The 10847-nt window shown below is 52.0% G+C and overlaps 1 protein-coding gene across 1 annotated transcript; it reads left to right on the top strand.

Annotated features, from left to right (window-relative positions):
* Positions 1 to 126: 126 nt before the first annotated feature.
* On the top strand, positions 127 to 9326 carry VPS11 (VPS11 core subunit of CORVET and HOPS complexes). The gene is made up of 16 exons (XM_032228914.1): positions 127 to 300; positions 399 to 547; positions 928 to 1063; positions 1409 to 1572; positions 1690 to 1937; positions 2512 to 2713; positions 2958 to 3109; positions 3854 to 4040; positions 4636 to 4779; positions 4961 to 5152; positions 5573 to 5734; positions 5825 to 5964; positions 6080 to 6282; positions 7194 to 7365; positions 7657 to 7879; positions 7964 to 9326. Exons 1-16 carry the CDS (start codon positions 165 to 167, stop codon positions 8126 to 8128), a joined length of 2775 nt encoding a protein of 924 aa, XP_032084805.1. The 5' UTR covers positions 127 to 164; the 3' UTR covers positions 8129 to 9326.
* The last annotated feature ends 1521 nt before the right edge of the window (positions 9327 to 10847 follow it).

Genomic DNA, 10847 nt, shown 5'->3' with positions numbered 1-10847 from the left:
AGCGTCGCGCTTCTCCGGCGCCCGCCCCCGCCGGAGGAGCATCCGGGGGCGTGGCCGCGGCGAACTTCAGTCCCCAAAAGTCCTCGCGGCGGATCTGCGGAAGTGGCCGTCCGCCAGCCCCTCCCCCCCGCGGAGCCCCTCCCCCCCGTCCCATCTCCGGCAAGATGGCCGCCTACCTGCAGTGGCGGCGCTTCGCCTTCTTCGACCGGGAGCCGCTGACGGACTGCGGCGGGGCCCCGGTGCTGCTCCCTCCGGGCATCGTGGTCTGCGACTCGGGCAGGGGCAGCCTGGTCTTCGGGGATATCCTTCCGCGGCCGCGTCGCGCAGGGCGGCGGGCGGGCGGGGGAGGCGGGCGGCGCCGGGCGCCCTTCCGTGGAGGCCCCTTAACCGCAGCCCACATTGGGAAGGGCAGATCTGGTTCCTGCCGCGCTCCCTGGAGCTGAGCAGCTTCCAGGCCTACAAGCTGCGGGTGACGCACCTCTTCCAGCTGAAGCAGCACAGCATCCTGGTGTCGGTGGGCGAGGAGGAGGAAGGGCTGAACCCCCTGGTGAGCGGGAGGCGGGGGTGGCGGCAGCGGAGCCCGAGCCTGACACCTGCTTTCCCGCAGGGGCCGCTTGCTCCGTTTTCCATCTCTGCGCCGCCGCTGAAGATGTTTCCTTTTGAAATCTCTTAACCTTCATGCGGTTGACTCGATAGGAACCTGTTCCGCCTCTAAAATCCTCTGGGCACTTTTCTGTTGCCCTAACAGAAGCCAGGCCTCTCATCCTGTCTCCAGACAGAGTAAAAAGACCAGTCGCTGTTAAACAACTAGGATGCAGTTAAAAGGCGGTGTTAAATATGCAAGCCAAGAAACCTCATGCAAACCTCATACCAGTCCAGACATGGGTGCAAGGCAGTTTCCCTAACAATCTTTCTGATTATTTGTAGGTCAAAGTCTGGAATTTAGAGAAACGTGACAGTGGGACACCCCAGTGCACCAGGATTTTTCCTGCAATACCAGGCAACAAACTCACGCTGGTATCCTGCCTCACCGTCCATGAAAATCTCAACTTCATGGCTATTGGTAACTAGATAACGCTGTCGCATATTCCGAACATTAATTGGAAAGTGAACTTGGAAGAGAAACGCTTGGGGAGGCTGTCTACCCTTTTTATTAAACCTGACGTAGGTTACAATTAAAAGTTGTACACGGAGGCCCCGAAGAGTATCCCTAAACGTCAGCTGGTGCAAATGCAGCAGTGCGGGCTACCTTGCTTACCAGTTTGTTTCTGGGTGTAATTCCAGGCGCTGGTGTCGAGATTAAAGGCCTACATAGTATGGAACAGGTCACCCGAGGGCCCCATTCGGCTTAGGAGAAGAAGCGGAGAACATTTCTGATCCCTGGATCTTGTTTCCTTCTTTCTCATAGGCTTTGTGGATGGGAGTGTGGTGCTTATCAAGGGGGACATTACAAGGGATCGGCATAGTAAAACTCAAGTCCTACAGGAAGGAGGCCATCCAGTTACTGGGCTCGTATTTCGCCAGTCAAGCAAAACAACTCATCTGTTTGTGGCTACCACTGAGAAAATTCAGGTAGGCTGTGGATCTTCGGGGCAGTGAGGATGTGGCAGAACTCGGGTTTCACCCACTCCTTGCCCGATTGGATTTCTGTCCTCACCGTTACCATTTTCCTTTTCTTTGGCTTTGCAGTGTTACACACTCTTGATGAAGGACTGCCCACTGCTGGAACTGGACATGCGTGGCTGTGGACTGCGCTGCTCCACTCTCAGTGATCCCTCCCAGGACCTCCAGTTTATAGTGGCAGGAGATGAGTGTGTATATCTCTACCAGCCGGATGAACGGGGGCCTTGCTTTGCCTTTGAGGGTCAAAAGCTGATTGTCCACTGGTATCGAGGCTACCTGGTCATCGTGTCGAAGGACTGGAAAGTATCTCCCAAGTAAGTTTGTTTTATTGCTGGGATGGGGCTTTGGACAGTTAGATGAAACGCCTCTAAATACAGGCGTGTTTCTGAACATTCCTAACCGTGGAAGTAATTTACAGCTCTAATGAACATTCTCGTCCTTCATTTCTCCACGCGTAGCCGAACAGTTTCAGCTTTGCTTTCCAGATTGTGTTGGAACTCTTCATTTTCTGAGAGTTGTAAATAGTGATGGGGAATATAATTTTCACTAGGTACTTTAAAGTATATGACTGATTTTGGAAAGACTCAGTTTTCAGTAAGATTTAAGGTATCAGAGTGTGTGAAATTATTTGATGGTTGTATCTACACTTAGACGTATAGAACAGCCTCCTGTCTCTGCTGAATGCATCGCTCCCTTTTTCGAAGAGCGCAGCCTCTCGTTGGCGTTACTCTTTGGGAGGGTGCAGGCAAGTGGCCTATGGCTAAGACTGCAGCTGGGGCTGCTGTGAACTCTTCCTTTATTGAGGACACAAAAACAAGCTCGTGGTCTTTGCATTTTAGGGTGTTTCTGGTTAAGCTTGTCTTCCGCTCTTCCCCTTCTCTGCTCCAGATCTGAGTTTACTGGAGGAGATCCACAAAACTCTGACAAGCAGATCCTGAATATTTATGACCTGGGCAACAAGTTCATTGCCTACAGCTCTGTGTTTGATGATGTGGTGGACGTCCTGGCAGAGTGGGGATGCCTGTATGTGTTGACGAGGGATGGGAAACTCCATGTGCTGCAGGAGAAGGATACGCAGACCAAACTGGAGGCAAGAGATCCTTCTTTGCTTTTTCTGGAGCTCTTGGGCAAGTAGCTGCAGCACAGGCCCTGATCTGGTCCTGGGGGTGGGTGGGGGGTGTTTTAAGGCCTGCCCATTGCAGAATTCTTTCCACACCAACATCCGTACAAGGAGGCGGATGGACTTGACAGCCTAAGTGCAAACTGCTGAGAGAGCAGCTTTGGCTACAACCTCTGCTTGGAGCCTTTCTTGAACCACAGCTTCCTTTTAACAGATGCTCTTCAAGAAGAACCTTTTTGAAATGGCCATCAACCTGGCTAAAAGTCACCACCTGGACAGTGATGGGTTGTCTGAGATCTTCCGCCAGTACGGAGACCACCTGTACAACAAGGGCAACCATGATGGTGCAATTCAGCAGTACCTCCGGTGGGTAACATTGTAGAATTAGGGGCAGATTTGGCCTCCCACCCTCCCTCCCTCATGGGGCTTGGCATGGATGACGACGAGGCTTCTCCTTTAGTTACCATCCAACTAGTTTGCATCCTCCTGCATGCTTCTCTTGCTGTCATGTTAAGAGGTGGCCAATCTGTCCAAGTGGGGACTGCAGATGGATGGTTCCAGTGAGCATCAAAGTCCTGTGATAGCTCAGAATGAAAGCTGGATGGGTCCTGAGAGTATTCTTCCTCCTTCAATAAATGGAATGGCTGCCTAGGATGTAAACAAATAGCGGGAGTTTGGAGATCTACGGCCTGCATCAGGGTGGGAGGATCTTTAGCGGGGTGTTCTTGGGGGGATTTGTGCTGATGAAGCCTTTTATGAATGCCTGCTTCCTTTCTTCCCTCTGTTCCCCAAATGGGCCTTTGCTTGCTTCCACTGCAGTAGAACTGCGGTAGTTGTAGCTGCTCACTTGCAATACACAATACAATAGCAGAGTCTGAAGGGACCTTAGAGGTCTTCTAGTCCAACCCCCTGCCTAGGCAGGAAACCCTATACCGTTCCAGAGAAATGGCTATCCAACATCTTCTTAAAGACTTCCAGTGTTGGGGCATTCACAACCTCTGGAGGCAACTTCTGTCCCACTGATTAATTGTTCTCACTGTCAGGAAACTTCTCCTCAGTTGTTTGTGACCCATATCGTTTAATCTCAGCAACGGGGACTTCTTTTCTTAGCACTATTGGGAAACTGGAGCCTTCTTATGTCATCCGGAAGTTCCTGGACGCTCAGCGGATACACAACCTGACCGCCTACTTGCAGATGCTCCACCTGCAATCGCTGGCCAATGCAGACCACACCACCCTGCTGCTGAACTGCTATACCAAGCTGAAGGACATCTCCAAGCTGGAGGAGTTCATCAAGGTGATGGGGCAAAAGCCCCTCCATGCTTTTCCTTCTAGGCACCCAATGGCCCTTCTCTAGGGGATGCTTCCCTGGATGGAAGCCCCTTGCTTGTACGGAGGTCTCTTCTGGCAGGGAGGCCCATGCTCATCAGTTTCAAACGGACTGGTTGTGTTGGTGTTCTTTACATGACGTCTTCTGAAATATTTAGTCTGTCTTCTCTGCCAGAGTTGCCAGACGTGCTAGGGTTTTCTTGTGCAAATGTAGAAAACCTGTGAAATGAGATGCATCCTCCCTCTGGAGAGCATCTCACTTCAGTCCTGGAATGAGGAAACTTTGGAAAACTTGCCTTTGCGAGGGAAGAAACGACCGTTAATTTCTCTCTCCAGCTGGTGGGACGACTAAAGTAGAGTTCTCTTTCGGAAAGTTTGGCTCTTTCTGGGCCTAACTCTGAAGAGGGTGAGCAGCAAAGGCCTTCCTCCTCCTCCTCCTCCTCCTCCTCCTCCTCTGCAGTCTACTTGGCTCCAGATGTCTGGGCATCAGGGAGTCCGGAAGGCTTAGCTGGCTCAGTCTGGGGTTTCCAGGGCTGACTCCATTCTCTTCGCTCCTTCTGTAGACCAGTGAGAGCGAGGTGCACTTTGACGTGGAGACAGCTATCAAGGTACTTCGCCAGGCAGGCTGTTATTCACACGCTGTGTACCTGGCTGAGAAGCACAAGCACCACGAGTGGTACCTGAAGATTCAGCTGGAAGATATCAAGGTGAGGCCTGGCTGGTTGCTTCTGGACTTCTCATTGGGCAGCCAAGGGTGTTAGATGCTAGGAAGGAGGGGAAATGGGGAACGTAAGCCTGAAATTGGCTCAACCGGGAGAAACCTGACTAGCGGCCTGAGAGAAACCTCAGGTAAACCTTTTCTCGTCGCCTGCCTCCTTGGTCTTGCAGAACTTCCAGGAGGCCCTGCGTTATATCGGCAAGCTCCCCTTCGAGCAGGCGGAGAGTAACATGAAGCGCTACGGCAAGATCCTCATGCATCACATCCCCAATGAAACCACCGAACTGCTGAAGATCCTCTGCACAGACTACCGGCCAATGAACCAGCAGGAGGAGGCTTCTGGCCTGCTGGCGGAGCGGAGGGTATGGGCTGAGGCCTGGGGGAGGGAGGAGTGGCAGGCCGAAACGGGATTTGGGGCACAATACCAGTTGCCCGGGGGATGGGGCTGAAGTGTCGATCCCAACATCGTCAAATGACGTGAAACCAGATCCCGGGGTTGGTGGTGCTGATTTGTGCCCAGCCCGGGAGAAGGGGAGGGACCAAGTGGGAAGAGGCAGGCAGGGCACAAACATCTGGGGAAACCTCAGGGCCTTCTTGGTGCTGCTGCCCACTGCAGCAGTTCCGTTCTCCCTCTTCTCGTTTCATTGCGGTGCTCCCGGGGGCTCCCACTGTGCCTGGCGGAGGCTCCTTGTGGGGATCGGTTGGTGTTCTGGGGGGCAGAGGGCTAGGAAAACGTTTGCTCTCTCCCTTCTGCTCCCCCTCCCGACTGTTTCATGGTGCAGGCAAATCCTGATGAATTCATTCCCATCTTTGCTAACAACCCCCGGGAGCTGAAGGCGTTCTTGGAACACATGTCTGAGGTTCAGCCGGACTCTAAGCAGGGCGTATACGACACCCTGCTGGAGCTCCGTCTCCAGAACTGGGCCCACGAACAGGATCCGCAGGTACGTCCCGGGAGATGGCCCAGTGCACCTGGTCATGGAAGGCCCTGGAGTCCGTCTGGCGTCCAAGCATGTCCTCTTGGGTCTCCCCAGGTCAAAGAGAAGCTGCACAATGAGACCATTCTCCTGCTGAAGAGTGGGAAGTTCCAGGACGTCTTTGACAAGGCCTTGGTCTTGTGCCAGATGCATAACTTCAAGGATGGGATCCTCTACCTCTACGAGCAGCACAAGCTGTGAGTGCAGACGAGCGAGTCCTTTGTTCCTCGGGGAGGGGAAAGAAGGCCGGTTTCAAACCTTCCGGCTCTTCACCAACTCCCCCCACCCTCTGTCTTTCTCTCCCCTCCCCAGTTTCCAGCAGATCATGCATTACCACATGCAGAACGGGCAGTACCGGAAGGTGGTGGAGGTTTGCGAGCTGTACGGGGAACAAGAGGCCTGTCTTTGGGAACAAGCGCTTGGCTACTTCGCCCACAAGGAGGAGGACTGCAAGGAGTACATGGCGGCTGTGCTCGCACGCATCGAAGCCAAGAACCTCATGCCGCCTTTGCTGGGTGAGGCCGGGATCTGCCTTTGGGGTCAGGGTGCCGAGAGCAAGTGGTGAGCTGATCCCCGGCGTCTTCCCAGCCAGAGAAGGTGCAGCTTAGCCTGGGCCACCCTGGGGGCGGGGATTTAGTCCTCCTTGTCTTCATCTTGGAGGATTCTCACAAGTGGGCAGCCCTGGCCTTCTACTGCAGCCCCTGCTCCCTCGCTTCTTCCCTGCCGGACGTGCACTCGAGGGAGAGCTTCAAAACATCTGCCCCACTGCCAGCCTGGGACTGCGGGTGGGGAAATACCTTGTGGGGTTTTAAAATAGAAGAAGGGGGCATTTTAGTGATTTAATCCATTTGATAACAGTCCTCCTCTCTTCCAAAAGCTGGGAGCCCCTCTCCTTATGCGCAGGCAGGCAGGCAGGCAGAGGCTGCAGGAAATGAGAAGCTGGAAAGGAGCCTAATCCAGTTACTACGGTGGTTTTTTTTTTTAGGGGTGGTGGTTATATGCTATTTTTTTATGTTATTCTTGTTGCTTCTGAAGTGATTTTGCCAATACAGGAAGAGCTAAGTTTATTTTTGGTTGCTGAAATGGCTGAAACTGGCGGCAACACACACAATAACAATCGCACTTAGACTTCTCTGTCGCCCCTGGTGTTTCACAGACTCCGGGTGGTTTAAGCATTATTTACATCTGGCCCCCAACAGCCTCGGTCCCCATTTCACTGGCCTGGGGAGGATGAAAGGCTGAGTCAACCTGGAGCCCCTGAGGGTCACACTCCAGGATGTGGGCAGAGTTCTATCCACTGTGCCACCAGGGATCCTATAACCCCCCTGCTGCACTCTTTGGCTCCGATCAGTATTGTGGAAGAAGCAGTGCAGGGTTGCATCCGTAGCCCCGTCCTCCCCTGTCCTGATGGGCATCTCTTTTCTAGTTGTTCAAACTTTGGCTCACAATTCGACGGCCACCCTGTCAGTCATTAAGGATTATCTCATCAGCAAATTGCAGAGACAAAGTTGCCAGATAGAGCAGGATGAACAGAAGATCCAGAAGTACCGGGAGGAGACCAAGCGGATCCGCCAGGATATTGAAGAACTGAAGACAAGGTAGCTGTAGAACCTGCTGCTAAATCTGCCCCGGAGTCAGCCGGTTCCATCCTGATTCTGTCCGTTGCCCTGTTCTGCGGGTGGTGTGGAAACGGAAGTGCTTAAACTCTTGGGAAAAGCTGAGCAGAAATTCCTCGGAAGGCGGCTGCTTTTCTCTTCCCTCCACTGGGTGGGAACGCAGGCAGCGTCCTCATCCAGGGCTTAGCGGTCAAAGGGGAGTTGGGGCTGAAGCAGCACTGGGTGGCTGGTGCCAAGGAGGCGCCCCAGGTTTGACGACCTTTCTTCCTCTAGTCCCAAAATATTCCAGAAGACCAAGTGCAGCATCTGTACGAGCGCCCTGGAGCTGCCCTCGGTGCACTTCCTGTGCGGCCATTCCTTCCACCAGCACTGCTTTGAGAGCTACTCGGAGAGCGGGTCGGAGTGCCCCACGTGCCTTCCTGAAAACCGGAAGGTCATGGACATGATCCGTGCCCAGGAGCAGAAGCGCGACCTGCACGACCAGTTCCAACACCAGGTAGGTCCTTGGGCTCTGGTGCTTCCAGACAGGCTCAGGTATTTTACTCCCTGCCAAACGTCCTTTTCTTTTGGCCTCCGGCAGCTGAAATATTCCAACGACAGCTTCTCCGTGGTTGCCGATTACTTTGGCCGTGGGGTTTTCAACAAGCTCACCCTCATCACAGACCTTCCTCCGAGCAAATCGGCCACAGCACTCGAAGCCAGCTTGCAACGGGACCTGCTTGTCAAGACAAAGAGGAGCACCTAGACGTCCTTTCGTGCAGATGTCTTCACTTGGTGGAACTGGGAAGTGGCAAAGACAGCGTCCCATTCAGCACAAACGCCATGCCAGGCAGAGGGGGGCAGGGATGAAAGGCGGCTTGGTCGGACATTACGCCCACTTGCTTCTCTCGGCTCTTCCTTCTCCTTCTCCTCCTCCTCCGCCCCTGGAACTTTGCTCTTCCCCCGGATAAGGGCCAGGCCAGGCGGAGAGGGGAGCCTGGCTGGGGCTTTGTCTCTGCGCCCTGTCTGGCCACTGGCTCTCGGGAGGGGCCTAGCAAAACCTCCAGCCAAGCCTGCCAGAGCCACAACCGCAGCCTCAACCTCAGCTGCCTCAGAGAGGAAGAACTGGTGTGACTGCATGACTGACTAAAGGGCGTTGCTTCCACCTGCCTCCGGGCCTTCTTTCCTGCGGGCCGAATGAGGCGAGGGTCCCAGGGCTGGAGGCGTGCTTGGGGGAGAACAGGGGGACGGGGGGCGGCCGAGAAATCTCGCTGTGGCAAAAGTGTGATTTCCCAATGATCCCACACGTTTAGCTTATAATCAGTCACTCACAGCCCTGAAAAATTGCCACTCGAATCATTTTACTGAACAGTGAGGCACAAACAGGCCTGTAGAATACATGGAGACTCGGTTAATTTAAAATAACAGCAAGCTTTACTGATTACAAAGTATATTTCTTTATGTGTACGCGCGCACACACTGATTTAGGTGACATTTTTTTCTATTGGTTCTTAAACAACCTGGTTCCTTCTCAGCTGCTTTCCCTGGGTGAGCTTTTCCTGGCTTTTGTTCATGGTGGCTTAGACTTTAGACTCCCACACATTCCTTCCCTGGCATCGAATCAAGCAGCAGATGCCACAAAATGCCTCCCCTCCCCCCCAAATCAACCAACTCGGAGCACTACAGGTTTTTGTATGTAGCCTTGCCAGTAGGTTTGTTGTCTAGTTGGCATGGAGGTACAATATTTTAAGAAAACATTTAACACATTGAAAGATTGAGGAGATTAATACAAAGGAAAATAATAGAAAAGTTTGAACAATTTCCCTTCCTGGCATCCCAAATCGGATAACTAAGATGTGAACCAAGAGCTGATCTTGGGAGTGGAATGGGGCAACTCCCTGCTGCCAACTTACCATGGGACAATTTAACAATTCAATTTAATTTAAAAATTATTTTTGTCATTCCCATTTTGTCTCCTTTTGCACCCTTTGTTTAATTATTCTATTCCACCATTTCTTGGATATCAGCGTAACTCTTGTCCCATGGCGAGTGGGCCAGAATGAGTTGCCTTAGAAACCCTGAAAGAATTCTACAAAGACGGCCATTGTAGCTGCTGCAGGACGTCTGGGCATTGTCCCAGGAGTATTTTGGAGAGAATGTAGGTCTTCCCGGTTGGCTTCTGGGAAACAAAGGAGGAGCAGTGCTAGCCTTGGTTTGGGTCCAGATTCCCCTGCAGATTAAGCCAAGAGAAAAAAGGGGAAGAGGGACTGGGGCACCTTTGGTTTAATGTCACTTGGAATAACTTTGGAGTCTCCACAAGCAGCCTTAAATTTGGCAATGTCTGTTCTTATTTCTGCTAAGAAATTCTTCTAATCAATGCATCCTCCGGTTTCATGGTGAACAACAGAGTGCATGGGAAACCAAATAGGATTTCACAGGGACCACATCCAGCTGATCTAGCGATGGAGTTTCTAATGCTCCTGGAATGGTTGGCAAAGAGTCTGCCACGCATGTGGGCATTGGAGACAAGTTTTCCTTATTCCCATTTGCAAGGCAAAGGCTCCAAAGAGTTGAGTAATGAGATGTGCCCCTCTCTGTTGCACTCTGGAATGGCGGGGCTGCAGTGACAAGACTTGTATATTCAACAACTTTGCAAGTGGCACCTCCAATTTTATTGCAAATGGAGGCGGCTACCACACATTCAGAAAAGCCCTCAGTGTAATCCAGGAAAATTATGTCTCGCGCACCAACCTATCTTTGAGCATAGAATGGAAGTTGCAATTTAAGAGTTTGTTTGTTTTAATTGTTTGGGCAATTAACTGTTAATTCCAGGCAATTAACAACAAGAAGTCGTTTCCACTGACTGGGCCACATTACAACTAGGTGTGCTTTCATCAAGATTTTCTTTTCTCTCTCGTGGGCAAATTCAAAATAATCTGCTTCTGTTCCCCAAGTTAGTTTCCCCTGCTAAGACCTGCCCATTGAGCAATCTCTAGTTCTAGGACTTGTGTGCTATAAGAATTTGGCAGTCTCAAACTTTACATCTCTGGTAGAAACAGCAATGCCGGAGGTATTTTGGGTCCCATCTTGCCACCATGAAGCCCCACCAGTAAACCAGATTTCCTTGCCTGATGGAGAAGCTGAAGGTTTTAGATAGTCCAACCCAAAATTCATAGAATGAAGACAAAAAAAACATCAGGGGCTTGGATAAATTTTCGCACCTGATGTCAAGACTGGGCTCAAGGGGGTTGTTAAAGGGGTTTACTGGTTTATGTAGAATACTTTCTGATCTCTGTTTCAACAGCCTTTGGTTGGACAAGGCTATTTCTGGGGGTTCCGAGGGGCCTGGTGGTCTTTGCCCATAATGGGCTCGATTAGCCTCTTGAAACCAAGTGCCCCCACCCCAGTCAAAGGCTTGGGAGGCTGCAATGGAGATTTCCTTGGGCAAAAGTCTTCATAGGGGATGTTTCCCTTCAGCACCTAAC

The sequence above is a fragment of the Thamnophis elegans genome, chromosome 13, assembly GCF_009769535.1.
Source record: "Thamnophis elegans isolate rThaEle1 chromosome 13, rThaEle1.pri, whole genome shotgun sequence".
Classification (NCBI taxonomy): domain Eukaryota; kingdom Metazoa; phylum Chordata; class Lepidosauria; order Squamata; family Colubridae; genus Thamnophis; species Thamnophis elegans.
The sequence above is the reverse complement of the archived record's forward strand: the minus strand, read 5'-3'. Positions and strand labels throughout refer to the sequence as shown.